This window comes from Rhinolophus sinicus, linkage group LG06 (genome assembly GCF_036562045.2).
Source record: "Rhinolophus sinicus isolate RSC01 linkage group LG06, ASM3656204v1, whole genome shotgun sequence".
In the NCBI taxonomy this organism is placed as follows: Eukaryota; Metazoa; Chordata; class Mammalia; order Chiroptera; family Rhinolophidae; genus Rhinolophus; species Rhinolophus sinicus.
Genome location: NC_133756.1, coordinates 125,828,408 through 125,850,156, shown reverse-complemented (window position 1 = coordinate 125,850,156; position 21,749 = coordinate 125,828,408). Strand labels below are relative to the sequence as shown.

The window sequence follows — 21,749 nt, the reverse complement described above, 5'->3', positions numbered from 1 at the left end:
CGATTTGGGCTATTTTATTATGTAGCCATTGGGAGAATTGAATGATTTTGATCACGAGAGTTAGCATGATGAACTTTGACTTTACAGAGGTTATTTCCATATTGCCAGAAGCCTGACCATGTTAGAGGGAAGAGAAACAGAAAGCAGGGAGGTGAGGAGGCTGCTGCCATCACCCAGGTGAAAGATGATAAGAATTGGAACTGTTAGTGTGATTGCGAAGGGTGCTGGGTGGCGGCATATTTGGTAGTTATTTGGGGGTATAGACTTTTTAAGGCTTTGTTTTTAAAAAATATTGATACACAACTATATCGTTTTTACAGCATTTCAGATGCCAGTAGTTCTTCCTTCGTTGCTACTAAAGAAGGCATTTTTCTTCAGTCAGAAGATGCAATCTGAAGAACTTTATCAAAACATTAAATCATGTATTTAGTTTTAATTTCAATTAGTGTTCTTCTCTATTTTTCTTAATCTTGACATTCTCTAACTCACTGGATTTATACATTATCAATGAATTATGAGTTTAATAGAGACTTGTATGGCTGCTGTTGACTTATTTTTAATGGTACACCTTGTTTTCTGTGTATTCTGTTCAATTTTTAAATGTATTCTTTTTCACTCCTGTAAAAGCCCGTGAGTTCTTTGCTAAGTTTAACTCTGGAAAAATAATAGTTTGTGTGTTCCTCATAAATCTTTTGAATAATAGGAGATTATACTGGATAATCGGAAAATCACATTACATTCCTACCTAAATTTTTGAATAACCACAAAAAAGGCTTGTTTCAGTTGAAATAAACAGACTTCTTTGATTAAAAACTGAATGGCTCAAATATGAAAGCCTTTTGTGGAATGATTTCCTGCATGCTTTCTTTTCAGTGAATGAACAGTTTTTATTTTCTTTATCCTTTGAAAGTTGGTCTGTACTGGAACAATTAGACCTACTTATTTTGGTGAGCTTTGATTTTTTTCTGGTTGATTATTTTGGCATTATAACACAAATCTTCTGGTGAACAAGAAAACAATATTTTTAAAAAATTATCATTTGCTAAAAAGCATATTTTATAAATCAAGGATGGGAAACCTGGGACCTGCAAGTTGCATATGACCCTCATCTTTATTTTACCTATGAACAGGTAAATTACATTCCTGTTGATCAGCTTCTACTCTATTAAGATGAGTAAATAAGTTATATGTACTGGAAAGGTCAGAAGTTCTGCTTTCCTAGCACTGTGCTTTTGCTTCAATCATTTCCCTTAAGGTGATATTCCCAGTGAAGGTGAGAACAGGTGCTAGGCTCAGTGCTGAAATTCCAAGCAGATTGTTTTGGGATAGAGTGGAACAGCGGGACTAGTGCCAGTGTCAGTCGTGTGTATATAGCATATTTTGACCAAGGCTTTTTCCCTGTGGAAATTTTGTTTCCAGTTGGGAAAATGAAAAAATTTTATCAGATTTATGCCAATATTGGTGAAGTTATTTTTGAAAATATGTTTTGGAGGAGCTCCTTGAGCAATTTTTTAGTATAATACAAATAAATAATTTCTATTTTTGTTTTTCTTTTACTGAAATTGTTTTTCCTGAGTTTGTCAACACTCATCAAACTGTTAACTTAAAATGATCACATTTTATGACATGTATGCCCTAACACAAAAACTCCCAGAATTGAGTAATATAAATACAGTGGGTGACAGACATAGGATCTTAAAAGTGAGTGTGCTATGCTGACTAAAGAAATTTAACAGAGATAACTTGAGTCTGAAACACCTTTTGTACAGGCATAGGAGTACATCAAAACATGTTTAAAAAAGGTTTTATATATTCCATTCAAAAGTCTTGAGTCTTGTGGTCACCAAAAGACCTAATACCAAGTTTCATTGTTAGTAGCACAGGTATCTAGAGCAACAGTTCTGTCTGTATCACTTAGATCAGTTTAGAAATCTCAAGTATTGTTTCCAGCTCTGAGTACTACTCAGACAACTGTCACACACTCATTTTGTTATCATCATCATCATCATCATCATAAATATTGATATCGTGTTTATTATGTGCCAAGTACTTGATGAAACACTTTACATGTATATTCACTCATATTTTTCCTCACAAAAACTTGAAGAGGCAGGTGACAGTATCCTTGTTTTACATACAGGAAAAAATGAAGCGCAAAGAGGTAATGCAATTTTCCCAGGCTCATGTAGCAAGTAAATGGTGGAACTAGATTAGAATAAAAGTAGTCTAGATCCAGAGTCCATGTTCTTAACCATGTGAAAAAATATATTGAGATCCATGGGACAAGTTGAAAATATTTAAAGTTGAAAAAGGGAAGATCAGGGCATGGGGGAAAGGTATGCGGGAGGTGGCTGGGGACAAGATTTTTGTTAGCTGTATTCAAATATTTGAAGGATTAGTGTATAGAAATGGGACTAAATTTATCCTAAGAATGGGGACTGTGACCAACAGGTAGATATTACAACAAAATAGATTTTTTTTCTCAAGTTTTTCTTTCATGTCAACAAACTCAAATACCTACGTATTAAGGTAATGAAATGTTTATTAGCAAATATTTTAGTTCTAAGGTTGCTGTAACAAAGTATTACAAATTGGGTGGTTCAAAACAATGGGAATTAATTCTCTCACAGTTCTAGAGATTAGAACACCAAATCAAACCTTGGCAAGGTTAGTTCCTTCTGGAAGATTCTGAGGGAGAGTCTGTATTATGCGTCTCTCCTAGCTTTTGGTGGCTGCCCGCAATCTTTGGCATTCTTTGACTTGCAGCTGCAGCACTCCAGTCTGCTTTTGTCTTCACATGGCGTTTTCCCTGTGTATCTTTGTCTCTGTTTTTTCTTACCAGGGCACTAGTCATTGGATTAGGGCCCACCCTAATCCAGTATGACCTCATCTTAACTAATTGCATCTTGAAAAGCATATTTCCAAATAAGATTTCATTCTGAAGTTCCAGGTAGACATGAATCTTTGGCGTACACTATTTAATGTAGTACACCTGATAACTAAATGCATTTCCTATCTTCTGAGGCTTAGAAAGAGTTTAAAATTATTCAAATTCATCTAAAGATGCCTATTTCATGACGAAAACCCAAAAGGCATATATAAAGAGAGCTAGAGAAGAGAGAGAAATAATTATGCTCCTTAATTTTTTTAACAGATAACAGTTGTCTTCTCAGTTTTCATTTCACATATTTAATGCCATTTTTTGAAATAAAAGAATTTGATAGATTGATTATGATAATATGCATGGTATAATTAAGTTTCCTATATCAGTTTCTCAGAAAGATCTATGATAATCATCCAAAGATAGAATAGGTTGCCCTGAGATATTGCACATTTGTGTCACGATACCTATCCAAACACAGACTAGAAGAGCATGTTCAAATACAGAGTAAACTATTAAAGAGGAAAGTATACATTGCAGATGAATTATGCCAGGAGTCTTTCATCCTTCTGTGTATTATGATAGATTCCATTCTGACTATAGGCAAAATCTAAACAAACAAGTATTTCACCCAGATTGTTTTTTCTGGTACTGCAAGTATTTATTCATATAAGTACCACTGCAATAAAAAATTTTCCATCACTCTAAAAAGGTTCCTTGTGTCCCTTTTATTCATATTAATCCTTAATACGCTTCCCTAGCCCTGAGCAACTACTGATCTGCTTTCTACCACTATAGATAAGATTTGTCTTTTCTGCAGTTTTATGTGAATGGAACCCTGTGGTATGTACTTACTTGCACTTGACTTCTTTTACTCAGCATAAGTATTTTGAGATTTATCCATGTTGTTGCATATATCAGCAGTTTTTTCTTTTTAGTGCTGAATAATATTCCATTATATGGATACACAACAATTTATTTATCTGTTTACCTGTGAATAGCCCTAAATATTTCATGGTTTTTGATGCTATAGCATATAGTATTTACAAATTTTTATTGCTAGCCTGTAGAAATACAATCTTTTTTTATATTGACCCTTTCAGACTTTGGTAAACTTATTTATTAGTTCTAGCCCCTTTTTTCAGTTTTCGTAGGACATTTTACAGGTTGTCTGCAAATAAAGACAACATTACCTCTGCTTTTCCCATCTGTATAGCTTTTATGTCTTTTTCTTGTTTTATTGCAGCGGTTAGGGCTTCTAGTATAATGTTGAACAGAAATCTGAATCTTAGGGGGAAGCATTCAATTTTTTAACCATTAAGTCTGATGTTAGCCATTGGCTTTTTATAATTGTTCTTTATCATACTGAGGAAGTTTTCTTTTATGTATATTTCGCTGAGTGTTTTTTTTTAATTGAATTTTGTCAAATTCTTTTTCTGCATTTATTGAGATAGTAATGGTTTTTCTTTTATTATTTGTTAATATGATTTATTTGTTGATTCTAATGGCAGTACCACATTGTCATAATTTCTGTAGCTTTATTATAAGTCTTTACGTCAGGTAGCTTGAGTCGTTTCCTGCTCAATTTTGATTCTACTCCTTGCAGTTTCTCCAGTTTGGGGGTCTAGATTGCAGTTTTAGTCTTTGTTGCAAAAGTGTTGTCCTTGCTCTTCCATTTTCAGCTGCTATTCTCAAATTGGCCATTTGGCTTCTCAGTGAACACTTATTGGTTATTTTAGGGTTCCCCTCTTCTCATGTCTCCTCTTCTGAAGCCATTATTGTTGCTTCCTTCTTACACTTGTATAGATGCTGATACTTCCCAGGTTTTGTGAATGTTAGTGGTTTTACTCTAAATGCAGTATTTGGGGGATACTTTTTCACCTAATTTTGTTGTAAATGTTGCCCATGAGTATTTGGTTGTGGTGTCTTTTATTTAAAAAAAAAAATGTGGTTAAAAATGCATAACAAAATTTGCCATCTTAAACAATTTTAAGTATATAGTACAGTAAATAGTGTTTTATACACACACACACACACACACACACACACACACACACACACATTGTTTTGCTGCAGATCCCCAGAACTTTTTCATCTTGCAAAACTGAATCTCTGTACTTATTGAACAACTCCCTTCCTTCTCCCCTTCTTCCTATTCCTGGCAACCATTATTCTACTTTCTATTTCTGAGAGTTTGACTACTCTACATATCTCATATGAGTGGAGTTATGCAGTATTTCTTTTTGTGGCTTATTTTACTTATCCTAATATCCTCAGAGTTCATCATTTTGTAGTATATGACAGTTTCCTTTTTTTTTTAATGATCGAATCACATTCTGTTTTATATATATACCACAGTTTCGTTATCTGTTCATCTATTAATGGATGTTTCAGTTGCTTCTACCTCTTGGCTATTATGAATAATGCTGCAGTGGACATGGGTGTGCAGATATCACTTTGAAATCCTTTTTTCAGTTTTTCAGTTCTTTTGAATGTATACCCAGAAGTGAAAATGCCTAATCATATGGTATTCTTTTTTTTTTTTTTGAGGAGCCTCCATACTGTTTCCCATAATGGCTGTACCATTCATTTTACATTCCAACGGCGCTCAAGGATTCCGATTTCTCTGCATCCTAACACTTGTTATTTTCTGGATTTTTGATAATGGCCATCCTAACCTGTGTCAGGTGATACATCATTATGGTTTTGATATTTGCATTTCCCCAGCGATTAGTGATGTTGAGCATCTTTCATATGCTTATTGGCCATTTGTATGTCTTTGCAGAAATGTCTATTTAAGTCCTTGCCTATTTTTTAATTGGATTATTTGGGGTTTTTGTTTTAGTTTTTAAGTTGTAGGAATTCTTTATGTATTTTGGATACTAACCCCTTATCAGATGTATGGTTTGCGAATATTTTCCCCATTCCGTAGGTTGCATTTCACTGTGTTGATTGTTTCCTTTGCTCTGCAGAAGTTTCTAGGTTTGATGTAGTCCTATTGTCTATTTTTGCTTTTGTTGTATTTTCTTTGGTGTCATATTTGAGACATCATCTCCAAGACCGATACCAAGGAGCTTACCACCTATGTTTTCTTCTAGGAGTTTTATAGTTTCAGGTCTTATGTTCAAGTCTTTAATTCATTTTGAGTTGCTTTTGTAAGATAATGGTCCGATTTCATTTTTTCGCATGTGGCTGTCCAGTTTTCCCAGCACCATTTATTGAAGAGCTCTCCTTTTCTCATTGTATATTCTTGGCTCCTTTGTCATTAATTAATTGACCATATGTGCTTAGGTTTATTTCTGTGATCTCTCGTCTGTTCCATTGATCTATGTATCTGTTTTTATGTTTACCATACTATTTTGACTATTCTAGCTTTGCAGTATAGTTTAAAATCAGGGAGTGTGATGCCTCCAGCTTTGTTCTTTTTTCTCAGGATTGCTTGGACTACTCAAGGTCTTTGGTGGTTTCATAAAAATGTTAGGATTATTTTTTCTATTTCTGTGAAAAGTGCCATTGGAATTTTGTTAGGGATTGCATTGAATCTGTAGATTGCTTTTGGTAGTATGAACATTTTAACAGTATTAGTTCTTCTAATCCATGTGCACAGAATATCTTTCCATTTATTTGTCTTTTTAAATTTCTTTCATCAATGTCTTAGAGTTTTCAGTGTATGGGTCTTTGACCATCTTGGTTAAATTTATTCCTAGGTATTTTATTCTTTTTGATGTAATTGTAAATGGGATTGTTTTCTTAATTTCTCTTTTGGATAGTTTGTTATTAGTGTATAGAAACACAACAGATTTTTATATATATTGATTTTGTATCCTGCAACTTTACTGACTTTGTTGATTAGTTCTAACAGCTTTTTGCTGGAGTGCTTAGAGTTTTTTATATATAATACCATGTCATCTGCAGCACGTTTGGATTCTCAGAAGCTTACATTTCTCATCATTGGACTTAAATGATGTTGCTGTTATTTTAAAATAAAAAATAAGAAATATCTCTGTTCCAAAATGTGGAATTTTTTAGTTTTTCTGTCTCTGATTCCATTAGACTCCTGACCTGATTTCTAAACAACATTGTTTTGTTTCCTAATCTTTACTCTGTCGTTATACTGTGTCTGCATCTGCCCTTCTATTTGCATTTCAGAAACCTCAGTTCGAGTCCCAAATATTCTCACAGCAAGTTTTATCCTTCTCTCCTTAGCACCTAACACAAGGCCTGGCATAATGTTATTGTTGAATGAATGAATTATTGTAATAGTCAGACTTTCTGGATTCATCCACATACTATTTAGCCTAGATTTCCAGACCACAGAAACTTGTGTCTTGTACTAAAACTCCAATTCTGGCCATTGCTTTCTGTGGCAGTTCATTCTGTTTTTTGATAGTGCTCGTTCTTGGAAGGTTCTTCCTTTATATTGACTCAAAAATATGTCCTCTGATATATATTTGGCTCTAGTCTGCTCCACTGTATCTTCTTCTATGTAATAGCTCTTTAAAGATTTGTAGAAAGTCCTCATATGTGCTTCTCACGTTTTAAGTTTTCAGACTAAACCTTTTAATGTATTGTTTCCAGATCCTTTACCAGTTTCAAAGTGACCAGGAATACAGACCCAATCTAGCTTAAGAGGGAGGAATGTTGTAAGGATACCGTAAGTTTAATGACAGGTAGTACAGTGCTGCTGGAGTTTACAGGAGGCAGAGCTTACTTGCACAGCTCCTCGTTGTGGTAGCTCTCCTTTCTGGGTGTGTGGACTGTTAACCTGTTTCTGCTGGTATGTCTCTGCCTAGAGTTCTGCTGTGCTTTAACTTTGGTTTTACACATGACCCCCTCTGGTTGCCTGACTTTTCTCTACATCATAGCAAGTCTTTATACATCTTTTTGGCTGCTTTAGTCTCTCCTTTTTTAAAATTTAAAATTCCCTTGCAGAGCAATTTGATTCATCTAGGAGAACTTTTACAGCCAGGTCATTCTGGTCATAAGTTGCTTGCCAGTTTGTAGATGCCCTTATCCACCTAGTAGTCCCATTCTTTTACTCAATAAGTATTTTATTAAGTATCTAATATACTTACACCGGGTACACCGGGAATGATTCCAAGTGCCTGGGATACATCAGTAAACAAAGCAGGCCCAAAAGTGAAGTGAGACAGACAGGTAACAGTAAAAGTAATAACCAAATAAGTGATTTAGTAATTTCTGTCTGTCTGGTGAGAGAATGGTAGGATCGTATGCTCCTGCATATAACTGCTGCCCTTCCTTGAACTGTGGGTGCTATTTTTTTTTAAAGATTTTTTATTGGGGAAGGGGTACAGGACTTTATTGGGGAACAGTGTGTACTTCCAAGCCTTTTTTCCAAGTCAAGTTGTTGTCCTTTCAGTCTTAGTTGTGGAGGGTGCCATTCAGCTTCAAGTTGTTGTCCTTTCAGTCTTAGTTGTGGAGGGCGCAGCTCAGCTCCAGGTCCAGTTGCTATTGCTAGTTGCAGGGGGCGCAGCCCACCATCCCTTGTGGTAGTTGAACCGGCAACCCTGTGGTTGAGAGGATGCGCTCCAACCAACTGAGCCATCGAGGAGGCAGCTCAGCTCAAGGTGCCATGTTCAATCTTAGTTGCAGGGGGTGGAGCCCACCATCCCTTGCGGGACTCGAGGAATTGAACTGGCAACCCTGTGGTTGAGAGCCCACTGGCCCATGTGGGAATCAAACCGGCAGCCTTCGGAGTTAGAACCACGGAGCTCTAACCGCCTGAGCCACCGGGCCGGCCTGTGGGTGCTATTTTTGATAGAAGGGGCTGTGGGCAGCTGGACTTCATAAAACAAGTCTGCTGTAGATAATCTCTCCTCTAGTTGTTTAGATAAACATCATAGAAAAAGATTTAGTGAATTATGTATTAGAGTAGTATTTCTCAAAGTTCCGAGTCTATATTAAATCAAGCAGTATATACTTGGTACATCTGCACTGTAACCACACACAGAAAGCACTCAATTAATTTTTGTCAATTTGGTGCAATCAACAAATAACGAGCATCCTATTTTGTGTAGAACAGAGTACTGTGTTACATTTCTCCACCCAACTAACCCCTACTCATTCTTCAGTTCTTCTGCAGATACTTCTTTCTCATAGCTACTGGCAACTCCACACTTACAGCGTCCGTAGGCAACCCCGGAGAAGACTGTCTAACTTTTCTAAAGTCATTGGCCAAGGCTAGATCAGTCACTTTGCCTGGGGGTAATGGATGGTTAGATCATCCTAGGTCACTTGCTAATGCTTGTGAGGGCCTGGGTAGCCTGATAGCCCTACCAGGACCCAAGGGAAAGTGAGTTACCAAACGTGAAGGAGGGGAAAGTGTGCCTGACCACGCCAACATTTCCTCACCCTTTCTAAATTTGCTGTGGGCAGTTTGCCTAGCATATATGCTTTTTTCAAAGTAAGCCATTTCCACACGTGCTGGTAACCTGCTGAGGATCCCCACTTTTTATATATTAACTCCGTTTAGTCACCATATATCTTGATTTTATGATGGGATAGAGAGTATGGGCTGGGAAGGAAACCATGAAGGCACTGACTGACTAACAACTGCTCCCTCTTCCTTCCAAGTTAGCTGCATACAGTGCAGTGGACAATCTATTTTGTCTGCCTAGCACCTCTCATTTCTAGGAAGTGGTCCCCTTTCTTTTAAGTAACTTCTCCCTCCCTCTACCCACTTACCCAGCCCTGTTTAATATGTGGGAGCTGCTTTCACAGCCACTCTGATTGACATGGCCTATTTCACCTCTGGACGTAAGGATCAGTCCATAGGTGGACGGACATCTGACTCTAGAACAGTCTTCTCTCACTGTTCCGTGCTCAATATCAAATGTCATCCTCTCAGCATTCTTAAATAAAACCAATATTGCCTGTAAGAATAGTAATCAGATAAAATACATAAACTTGGGAAATGTTTAAACATTGAGACTAAATGCTTAAAATTCAAAAAACATGATTCAGAAAATATTTGTTTACTTTTTGTAGGGCCCTTTCATAGGTTCCTCAAAAGTTGTTAGCTGCAGCACTTTACATATTTGGAAACTAAGCTATTATAGCTTTTTCCATATTTTATTTGTAGATAAAGATTGTTTTGCTATTTTTATTTTTGTCTTTTTCTAATCTAATTTCCATTTTCAAGTAACATTATTATATAACTGAAAGTCTTATCACTCATGAAGTATTTATAAATTTTATATCAGCATTTCAAACTAAGCTTTCATTTTTAAAAAATTTTTATTAGTTTCAGGTGTACAAAGCAATGTAATAGTTAGACATTTACACCCTTCACAAAGTGATAACCCCCCCAAGTCTACTACTCCTCTGACATCGTGTATATTGTAGCTATTACAATACATTGATTATCTTCACTATGCTGAGTTCCACATCCCGACGCCACACACACACACACACACACACACACACACACACACACACACGGTGCCAAAAAATGTGTACACATTTTAAGAAAGGAGAAAACCATTACAATTATAATAATATATACCAATAACAAAAGATGAATACAAGTCACGTTTGACTTCTGCAACTGTGTTTCCCCGAAAATAAGACCGAGTCTTACACTGTATTTCCCTGAAAATAAGACCAGGTCTTATATTAATTTTTGCTCCAAAAAATGCACTAGGGTGTATTTTCAGGGGTTGTCTTATTTTTTCATCTACAGCAATCTACATTTATTCAAATACAGTCATGTCATCTTCTTCTGGACCATTGTCATAACATACTAAATGCGTCCGTCTTGTTGACGATCTTAACTGGGGCTTATTTTCAGAGTAGGTCTTATTTTCGGGGAAGCACGGAATTACAAGAGGTGCTCAAAGTGGTTACCATCAGCGTCCAGACACTTCCGATTACAGCGAACTACTGCTTGATCAATGCTGACCAAAGTGTCCACTTGTATACGTTTTTTTGGCACCCCTGGTGTGTGTGTGTGTGTGTGTGTGTGTGTGTGTGTGTGTGTATTATAGTTGACATTCAGTATTATTCTACTTCAGCTTTAGGTGTATGTGCAGTGCTCAGGCATCTACACAGTCTATGAAGTGGTCTCCCTAATAAGTCCAGTGCCCATCTGACACCCTACATAATCTTTACAACATTGTTGATTATACTCCCCATACTGTATTTCATATTCCCGTGACTATATTATGACTACTAATTTGTACTTTCTAGTCCCTTCACCTTTCCCCCATCCTCACCCCTTCCATCTAGCAACCATCAGTTTTTTTCTCTGTATCTCTGAGTCTATTTCTCTTTATAGTTTGCTCGCTTATTCTGTTCTTCAGACTCCACATATATGTGAGATCATATGGTATTTGTCTTTCTCAGTCTCACTTATTTCACTTAGTATAATATTCTGAAAATATGGACTGCTTCATGAATTTGCATGTCATCTTTGCGCAGGGGCCATGCTAATCTTCCCTGTATTGTTCCACTTTTAGTGTATGAACTGCTGAAGTGAACACTAAGCTTTCATGTTTTTGAAACACTGCATATTATTATGAAATTGGTAAATAACATGTTGCTTCTGGAGAACTTTTGTAAGTTATGCTCCTGCCAAAGAGGAACTTTTCATCTGTCAAATTCACAATAATTAAAACAAACAATTTTAAAACAGTTGGTGAGAATGTAGTGAAAATGCCAGGGTCATTCTTATACACAGAATGTAAAAAAATTGTTATATGTCTTTCTAGTAGGCTCTTTGGCTTTTTGTGAGTCTTTAAAATTTTCATACTCTGACCTAGTAGCTGTATATCTAAGAATTTTTTTCTGGGGAAAAGTGAGGTGAGGATAAAGATTTATATAGGAAGATGCTTTTGTTGTATTATTTATAATAGTGAGATACTAGAAAATGTATGTACATCATCAAAGGCCCATTGTAAAATATTAAGTAATAAACCAATTTCTAAAGCTAGGTTTAGTATGATCTCAGTTCCATAGAAAAAATACATATGTCCCCTCCCCCCAAAAAACTTAACAAAACAAACAAATAACCCTAGGATAAACTAAGTGCAAAATATTAACAGTAATTGTCTTCGGGTGTAGGATTATGGGTGATTTCTTCTTTATGTTTTTATGTATTTGAAAAATGTTTCTGCAGTTAGCATTTTCATAATTAATAGAAATTAATATGGTAAAATGTTTCTTGAGCCTAAAATACATTAGGTATGATTTTCAGAACTTAATAAACAGTATAGGGACACCTGATTAAATATGAGATAAATAACATACATTTATTTCTGTTTAAAAAAACGGAGACATAAGCTTAAAACAATTTCAGTCAATATTAATGAGTTTATTAAAATAAACATTTAACTCAATATGCACTAAGTGTCAGGCATTCAGTATGCTAGGGAAAATTAATAGGGAAGAAAATGCTTGCTGTCATTTCTTCTAGAAAGTTTTCCATGGTCTTCTCTGCTAAGCTACCTAAGTTCCCTTCTATCATTGTGCTTACTATGATATACTGAAATTATCAGTTCATTTGTCTATTTCTCCTAATAGATTATGAGTTCCTTGAGGTTAGGGGCCATGTCTTTTTCATTTGTGTATCTTCAGTACCCAGCAATGTGTTGAATTAGCTCTGCTTGGGGTGTCAGAAGTGGTGATGCACGAGGTGGATTATGAAAAATGAGTGCCTATGATAAACCACTTTTAGTTTAGTTTACTGTTAATGAAATCCTTTGTTCCCCTATAATGATGGATATATGAGAAGTTCCTGTGCTGCAACAATTGTTAATTCAGGATGTTTTTATTTTGCCTCTTTCAGATATGACCTCAGTCTTAGAATATAGTACTGAGTTGGTCAGTAAAATGAATTTAACTTTCCACTTATTCTTTTAAGTTAAAAATTTGGCCATAAGGTGATTGGACTCTAGGTAAGGGCCAAGGGAAAAGTTGAATTTACAGGGATGAGGGTGAGGGATGATAGTGAATGATTATTTAAAAAGTATATTATTAACACATTGAATCAGGTGTTACAGGCTTCCTTAAGTTATATATATATATATATAATTAAATCAGAATGTTGTTGCTTTCACTTCAGAATGAGCTAGAACAAAATTTAGAATATGCAAGCACATGAAGGTCTTTAAAAAATACAGCAAAGGGGCGGCCAGATGGCTCAGTTGGTTAGAGCGTGAGCTCTGAACAACAGGGTTGTTGGTTTGATCCCCATGCCGCTGAGTTGCCAGAGGTGCAGCCAGATGGCTCAGTTGGTTAGAGCTCTCGAGCTCTCAACAACAAGGTTGCTGGTTCAATTCCCGCATGGGATGGTGGGCTGTGTCTCCTGCAATTGAAATTGAAAGCAACTGGACTTGGAGCTGAGCTGTGCCCTCCACAACTAGATTGAAGGACAAGACTTGGAGTTGATGTTTCCTGGAGAAACACACTGTTCCCAATATTCTCCAATAAAATTTATGAAAAAAAAAAAGTATAGCAAAAAGCAGTTTAGGTCAAACATATACTTTGCATCCTCAAATTACTCACAGATTATATCCATAGTGTTCAAGCAAAAGTTGACCCATTCTTTTAGTGTCACAGGATAATTTTATGGTTAATGATATTTTATCCAGAGAAATCCAAAACACTAATTCGAAAAAATTTATTCACCCCTATTGCAATGATATTGACCAGCGGTTTTCAACCAGGGGCAGTTTTGCCCCTTCCAGAGGACATTTGGCAATGTCTGGAGACAATTTTGATTGTAAGGACTTGGTGGTAAGGTGCTACTAACATCTGGTGGGTTGAGGCTACAGTGCACATCCTACAATGCACAGGACAGGGGATCCATCCCACCTCCCCCGAAACATACAACAAAGAATTACATCTGGCCCCAAATGTCAATAGTGCTGATGTTGAGAAACCTTGCCTAGACAATGGTCAAGTTCCCAGGACACTTTAAAAATCTTTATTTTACTCAAAACAGTCTTTATAACCCATAACTGAAGCTTAGTGCTAACAGTACCATTTCATTTGTCACTGAAAATTACATTGTTCTTTTAAAATTTCAATGTGAGATACTTGAGAAGGTTGTTTTCCTTATTGGAAATAAAGGTAGTTACTTCCATGGTATGATGGAGACTTTAGATTTCAATGCCTTGGTCTACTTTTCTTAGCTTTTCACATATGTGACTCTTGAGAATCTATAGGATTAGGGATTGCCTGTCATTTCAGTATTGTGTTTAGAAGGTAGATATTTTTGAAAATGTTTAATCAGTGTATCAATTTATTCAACAAATATTCATTTAGAAATTAGTATTACTATAATGAGTGTTCAGATTTTTTTAATACCCTATAACTTAAATTTTGATTTTGTTACTAGGGTCAGGAGCAGGTCTGGGAAAAATAATCCAGAGATTTCCACAGAAGGACTGGGCTGATACACCTTTTCCACAGGGAATTGAATTGGTAAGTTGTTGCATTATTGTACTTTTATAATGATACTTTTCTTTTCATGTACATTTATGGTTATATTTATATTATAGTTACTGTTAAATAATTTGGTAATTTAACTAACATGTTAGTAGAAACAATCCTTCCCTACTAAGTACAGTAACATTTGAAAACATTGATTCTGGAATACCTGTTTTGCTGTTCTTTTTTCTATTTAAACTTCTCTCTAATATTAAAGATGAAATTGATGATCTTTATGTGCTTGGGAAGCTGAAAAATTCCTGTCTCTTAACCCAGTAGTTTTAGTGATAGTATGTCATAACATTTATTACATTTTTTTAAATTAGTTTCACCTATTTTTTAAAAAAATAAATTTTATTGGGGAATATTGGGGAACAGTGTGTTTTTCCAGGGCCACTCAGCTCCAAGTCCAGTCGCCATTCTCAATCTGTAGTTGCAGGGGGCGTAGCCCACCATCCCATGCAGGAATTGAACTGGCAACCTTGTTGCTGAGAGCTCGGGCTCTAACCAACTGAGCCATCGGGCCGCCCCATTTGTTAACATTTTTTTCTGAAAATTTCCAGATTATTGTTTTGGTGAAAACCAAACAAAAACAGACAAAAAAACCAAAAGGTTTGTTTAATGGTAACTAGTCATGTTGAGTTGGTCTTGAAATCAGAAATCAAGTTCTTTCTTTTCAGCTACAGGATCTTTAGGTTGCTTTATAATAGTGCAATTCAACTGCTGTATTTTTGTCAGAGGTTGACATAGTCCTAAAAAATATTTTTATTTTATAGGAATTCAATGGGTGAGCATAATTTATGATGGCTCGGACATTCTATCTGGTGGTGGTGATCCATGGTGGTAAAATGAGGGCCTGGAAAGATGATCACTAACACATTTTGCAATATGACTCTAAAGTTTGGTTCTTGAACATACTGCAGTCTGTGTGTGTGTGTGTGTGTGTGTCTGTGTGTGTGTGTGTGTGTGTGTGTACATACACAGACATGAGAAGTATTCTTCAAAGCAATTCTTGTTGAGAGAACATTTGTGTAATACAACAGTGAGGAGTGCAGGCTCTGGAGGAGACTGCTTGTGTTAAAATCCTGGATGTATGATATGACTTTTGACAAGTTCCTAACTTCTTTGAGCAGCAGAATCCTCATCTATAAAATGAGGATAATGACAATACTGATCTCATAGGGTTTTTTAAAGATAAAATGGGTTAAAAATACACATGCTTAGACAAGGTCTTCCATAAAGTAACTGCTTGTTAAATGAGGTAGCTGGTTGATTATTATTATTATTACTGTTGTCAGTGTTGCTGTTTTTTTGACATCTTGCATCCCTGCCCAAGAGGAAGGATTGTTCATTCTCTTGTTAGCGTGAATCAGAAATACCCATTCAGAGTAAAACTGATGCTGAAAATTGTGAATTTTCTCGTTCTAGCTGATGACTGTCCATTTCTGCTTCACTGAGGATAAAAGATATATCACTGAATTCCTAATTTTGATTGTTTTAACCTAACTGTGTAAAAAAGGCTGTGCGTTCTTTAGGCCCACAGGAAAGGTAAATCTTGAATTTTGGTATTAAACAAAAATGGGGAAAGAATGAGGATCCAAGGAAAAATAACTTTTTTCAGAGCCCTTTAAATTCCTTTTTATTTCTCCCCCACATGCCTACAAGTATTAGTAATTGGTCTTATGGTGTGAATAACTAGGTATTTATTTGAACTATTAAAACTTTTAAACTCTAAGCATCTTTTTAGTGATGACGGAAAGGGGAAATTTCCATTGCTGGGGACCTTTTAGATCTTTCTGTGAGTTCTTACTTCCATCACATCAAAGTATGGAGGAATGTGAACTCTATCACTTTGACAAGATGAACAGTGAACCACCGTATGAATTTCAAGAGCAGTTATTGGGGCAGAGAGAGAGATCATGATTTGGTATTAGCTATTTAGCTGTGAGGATAATTTTTGTGTTTTGAAAGCCAAGGGGACAGATACTGTGTTGCCTTAGGTGTTTCTCCAGTATTGAAGGAGAGACACTTATTAATTATACTAGTTAGAAATTTTTTTTCTTGGCATGATAGACACTTCTGGGTTCAAGTGCTATCAGTGTCTCTCTGATCACAAGTAGAGTCATGTGTTGCTGATTGGTGAATCGGAGATGCAAGGAGATAGACAGAATTTGTCCTCACTTGGTATTTTCCTAGATGACTTCTTGGCTGATTCTTAGCAAAGGATTTGAAGGTTTTTTTGGGCTAGATTACAATTTAAAGAATATTTGATCTGCTGGATTACGTTGGAAATTTCTTTTTCCTTTTTCTATATAGTTAGTAGCAGTTCTGATCCTCTAGTGTTTATTGTGCTGTGTGTCAAGTACAAAATAAATTTGTTTATCTAATATCTATCAAAGTCCATTTGAAAACAATAGAATCATTAATTGTTAAATTTTCATTGTCTTTTCAATTATTTATTGCTTTGTGCTATACTTCATGTATTAGGGACACGCAACGCTCTGCATATGAACAGCAGTAACTTGAGTAACTGTGAAATACTATGTAACCTAGAGTAACTCCTGTAGCTTCAAGACCAGAGGTAGGACTAATAAAATCATGGACTGATTGAAGGTGATCTGGCTCCATCCCTAAGTGGTTTGTTGATCCCAGGGTGGTATTGACCCTTTCCTGATGATTTACAGGGGAAAAAGTCTTAATCCCTTTTAATGTAGTGGACAATTTTTAGCATATAACATTAATGTTAGTATCTAACAGTTGTATAGGATTGATAGATTATCATGAATTCACATAAATTAGATTGTTTATGGTAGTGTATCTAATGTACAGGTAAGGAAACCGAGGACTAGGAAGTTTAAAAAATTTCTCTAGGATCTAACGGCTAAGTTGCAGCAGAGCTAGGTTTCAAACTCAGGTCTTTTGCCTCTTAGTCTCAACCAAGATCTAAGAATATTCTGACAGTAACAGTTTAAGTTATGGATATCATTTGTATTTTAGTGTAAATGCAGGATCTGAAAACAGGGTTCTATAATTTCGAAGAAGTGAGGGTTAGAAATGTTAAAAGAATGCTGTGTTATTGGATAGAAACCAGCTTCACTTATTTATTTTATCTGACGATAAATCTGAATTCAGACCATAATACTATATTAAAATTATTTTCTATTCCCACTTCTCCTCCCCAGACTGCATATATTTGATGTATTTAAATTCTAAATGAAAGATAATTGTGTTCAATCTAAAGACTGAACTTTTTGACTTTATGGGAGGATTATAGGCATTCATTCACTAATAAGTCAAATACCAAATTTAATTTAGAGGATACTGAATTTATTCTTTCCATTTTTATGTAAAGAAATTGCCTTGCTTTTCTTTTCTTTTCTTCTATTGAGAAATGCTGAACTTTAATTTGGATGGAATTTAAAAATAAAAATATGAAAATAAGCTAAACCAAACATAATGACTACTTTTCCAATTCTGAGATATTTTTATCTTTTTCTTGTGTTTTTTAGGCATACAAGGAAACCACAGACAGTCATATAAATAAAGTTTCAGTTAATTTTAGTGACAATATTTCAAAGAAAATTTAAGAATTGTTTTGCAGAGGCATTCTATGGCTAACAGTCTTATTTTGGATTATGGGCACACATGTTTTCATTGGCTAGGTTTTGGACATCAACAAAATAGTATTGTTTTGGCACTGCCTCTTTTTAAAGATGCCCTGTCTCAAAAGTGAATTTTTTTATATTGTAATTCAGAAAAATGTGCCATATCTTTACTTGAGAATGTCTATACTGGGACGTTCGTAGATCTATCTAATATTTTTTCAAAGACTAAAGTACTGTGTTAAAAAGATGTTGTGGCTTGAGTAAAAGAGGAATAAGCTTTTAATTAGAATTTCTAAATTTGAGGTTCTTAAGAAATTCGTTCAGTTATTTACATTATAGACTAATGATTTAACTCCCTTCAGTATGAATCCAGTTTTCTGTAATTGTAAGTATAGATAGGGGAGAAGAGTGAAGAAAATCTTTTATTGAACATTCTGCAGTTGTAACATAGGAGAAATAGCCTTAGTGTAGGATGCTGTTTGTGGGCAGAGAAGTAAATATAAGTACCATGTGATGCTTTAATTCTTTAAGTTGTTTAGAATGCATTGACTACAACAAATGAGAAAGCAGTCATCCTTCTGACCTAGACATAAATACTATTGGGTCAGGGAACTGAGTGCAGAAAGGATGAAAGAGACTTTTCTCCCCTCTTTGTAGAGGGATATGCATGAAAGGAGTATGAGAAAGGTAATGAACATATTGGATGACAGAATCAGGGTTCACAAAGATTATAAAAGGCTGGAGTTATAGACCCTTTATCTAAGAAGATGAAATATAATAGGTAAAAATGTTGGTTCTTGCATGTGAGTATAATAAGCCAGCTGTGTAATTATTTAGAATAAAGACAGGCAGGATAATTTGCCAGCCAGAGAGATTTGAGAAATACAAGAAGTCGGCTAAAAATAAAAAATTTAATTATAGAAGATACTTAGGTAGTATCTAACCACTGTGCCGCGCGCAGTAGGTGGGGCGCTTGGTGATGAAGTTGTTGTGAAGGACGTGGGAAAGGACTTGATTATGCATAGAGTTGAGGCTGAAAACAACACTGCTATGAAGTATAGAGACGTGGCTTAAGGTCATCCTGAGGACTACAAAAGGACCTTTTAAGTTATGTTCACAACAAAGCAAGTGGATATAAATGGGTTTTAACCTGCAAAGTGGTGTTTTGAGCTTACGTTTTTGTTTCCTTCTCCCAGACAGTTGTCTCTTTGAAGTAATAAAACCACGTGGCAGGTTGGAACCTGAGAGAGTCTAGAGGATGCATCTGAAATGGTAGATTCTCTTAACATCTCTGAGATGGAGTGTAGTCAGTCGTGTTATTCTTCTCACATTCCTCCAAGCTCACTAAAAATGGTTTGTTATCGTGTACTAGACTTCAAGTTACTTAAAATTCTGCTTCTTTTGCTAATGTATCGATAGTCTCAGTTATGCTAGAGAACCTTTCACTTACCCAGTTTTCACGGTCTGCTGCTTTAGTACTGTTCTCAGAACCACCTTAGACAAGATTTTCGTGCCATGCTGTGTTTCTGCTACGCCTGGTGCTTTGAGGCCATAGAAAATTTCCTAAGGAAGATGTAGATCTACAGAGACCTAACCTTACAAAGTCATGTTTGCATAGAGCCTGGCCCTCGTTAGCACATGGAATATTGCTACTTATCTCGCATGTCTTATCACCGCTATGGTTATTCTATCCTTAATCTCCAGTCCCCCCCCCCCCACTCTTCTGCTTTCATAGATCTCGAGTATCTTTAATATTAGCTAAAAAAACTTTCCTTGACTTTATCTCTGTTAGCTATTATCCTATTTCTTCTATACTATAAAATATTTCAAATGATCCGTCTTCATTTGCTGTCTCCATTTCTCTAAGAGACTAGTGTGGTACAGTGGAAAGAATATGGGATCTGGATTTTTAAAACCTTGAGCAAAGTTAATTTACCTTTTTTGATAATATTACTTTTCCTGCTGGCTTTTATCAGACACTTGATTGTCTGTTAACATTTTAATAAACTGTAATGTTATGATGTCTTGCCAGCCACTCTCATGTCGTACACCCATTTCACCCCACATCTCGGGTTTATTCTGAAGTATAGTTTATGTACTCTCCATTCTGAAATTGTGAGTTGAAGTTTATTAATTTTTTTCTGAATTCATTAAGGTAACACTGTTAAGGAGCAAGGGCTCGCTGCCCAACTTGCATGGATGCCAATACTATGACATCAGCTTTTGAGAAAAGAAGAGGCTTTATTGTGGAAATTGAATGGCTAGGAGACAGGAGGCAAGCCTCAAATCTGTCTCTTCGATCTCGAGTTTGCGGCAAGTTTTAGGGCTTTGGGGGAACAGGCTGATAATGTGGAAGTGCTGCCAGGGCAGGTTTTGATTGGAGAGCTTTGGAACTTGGGCATTTATGGTAAGGTGGTAAGGGGCTTCAGCAGCGGATCTTCCTGGACAGCGGACCCTTCGCTTCTGAAAAGGTTCTGGTGTTGAAGTTCTGGTCATGTCCATCCAGGTCCTTGGGTTCTGTGGTGGCAGGTGCATGAGACTTTGGTTCCAGGGGTAACAGGAGGTCAAATTTCTTTCCTCTGTGCATGCTTTGGCTGCATGACCTGCGGTTTTGGCCTATTGTCTCTGCAAAGCAATTCATCCTGTTAGAAACAGAATAAGACCAGTTTGAGCTGGTTTTGCTATTATACTCCTAATTGTTATGATAGATAGACCTTGAAATCTTAATGGCTAGCATGATAGAAATTTTTTCCTTTTGATTTGCATAAAGTCTAATTAGGGAGTGGGTTTTGTCATCTTTATAGTGTGGTCCTCAGGGTCACGATGGGCATCAACATCCAGTTGACAGAGTAGTAAGAGAAAGCATGGAGGATAGTACATAAAGGTGGGTTTTGTGGGACAGGCCTGGGAGGCTGAATACATCACTTCTGTTCTGTTCCATTAATCACAAGTCAACCATACAGTACAGTTAACTGTAATGGGAGTTGGGCAAGTAAAGCCTTAGAAGTGTGTCTAAGAGAAAAGTGAAAGTGATTTAGTGCCCGACGAGCTTTACTCTGCCACAGTGTTCTTGCTGAATTCAAAGATCTTGTCCCTTGTCTTCATTTTTTTTGACCACTTTATTTTTTTGACATCACAAATTCAGGCTTTGTGGTATACTAAAAAATAAATATTTAGTCACTATCTTATTTAGTTCCTGGCAAAAAGCTCCTGAAACCTTTGGAATTTACTATCTTCTGTATGCTAATGAGATGACTTATGGGTTTAGGGGTCTAGGTAGTTTCAGGAAGGGGGCTGATAGGCAGAGAAACCAACCACTGATTAGAGGGTTAGAAATTTCAGTCCCACTGTGGTGGGCAAAGGGGCAGGAGATTGAGTTCGGTCACTAATGGCCAATGATTGACTCAATCATGCCTACCTATGAAATGTTACTAAAAACCCCTATATGAAGGGATTCGGAGATCTTCCAAGTTGATGAACACTGACATGCTGAGAAGGTAGTGTGCTTGGTGAAGCATGGAGGCTTTGCACTGCCCCCTCCCTCCACATCCTGCCTTATACATCTCTTCAATTTGGCTGTTCCCGAGTTGTATCCTTCATAAGAAACTGTTAAATGTAAGTAAACTGTTTTCCTGAGTTCAGTGAGTTGTTCTAGCAAATTAAACCCAAGGGGGGCAGTTGTGTGCACGCTGGAATTTGTAGTGTGCACGGAAGTGTGGGTATCCTGGATGTACCCCATTTGCAGCTAGCATCTGAAGTGAGGGTAGTCTTGTGGGGCTGACTCCTGAGCCCTTGACCTGTGGGGTTTATGC

The 21,749-nt window shown here is 36.3% G+C and overlaps 1 protein-coding gene and 1 non-coding gene across 3 annotated transcripts in view; one reads left to right on the top strand and one right to left on the bottom strand.

The window, feature by feature from the left end:
• Nucleotides 1-21,749, top strand: part of SBF2 (SET binding factor 2) — a 391,441-nt gene that overhangs the window by 44,182 nt on the left and 325,510 nt on the right. For both annotated transcript variants that reach the window (XM_019728975.2, XM_019728981.2), the window contains exon 2: nt 14,241-14,326. In XM_019728975.2, the coding sequence (XP_019584534.2) occupies nt 14,241-14,326 (86 nt within the window). The remainder of the gene's footprint in view (nt 1-14,240; nt 14,327-21,749) is intronic.
• LOC141572501 (U6 spliceosomal RNA) lies at nt 11,276-11,382 on the bottom strand. The gene has a single exon (XR_012497831.1). It is a non-coding gene; the product is annotated as a U6 spliceosomal RNA (small nuclear RNA).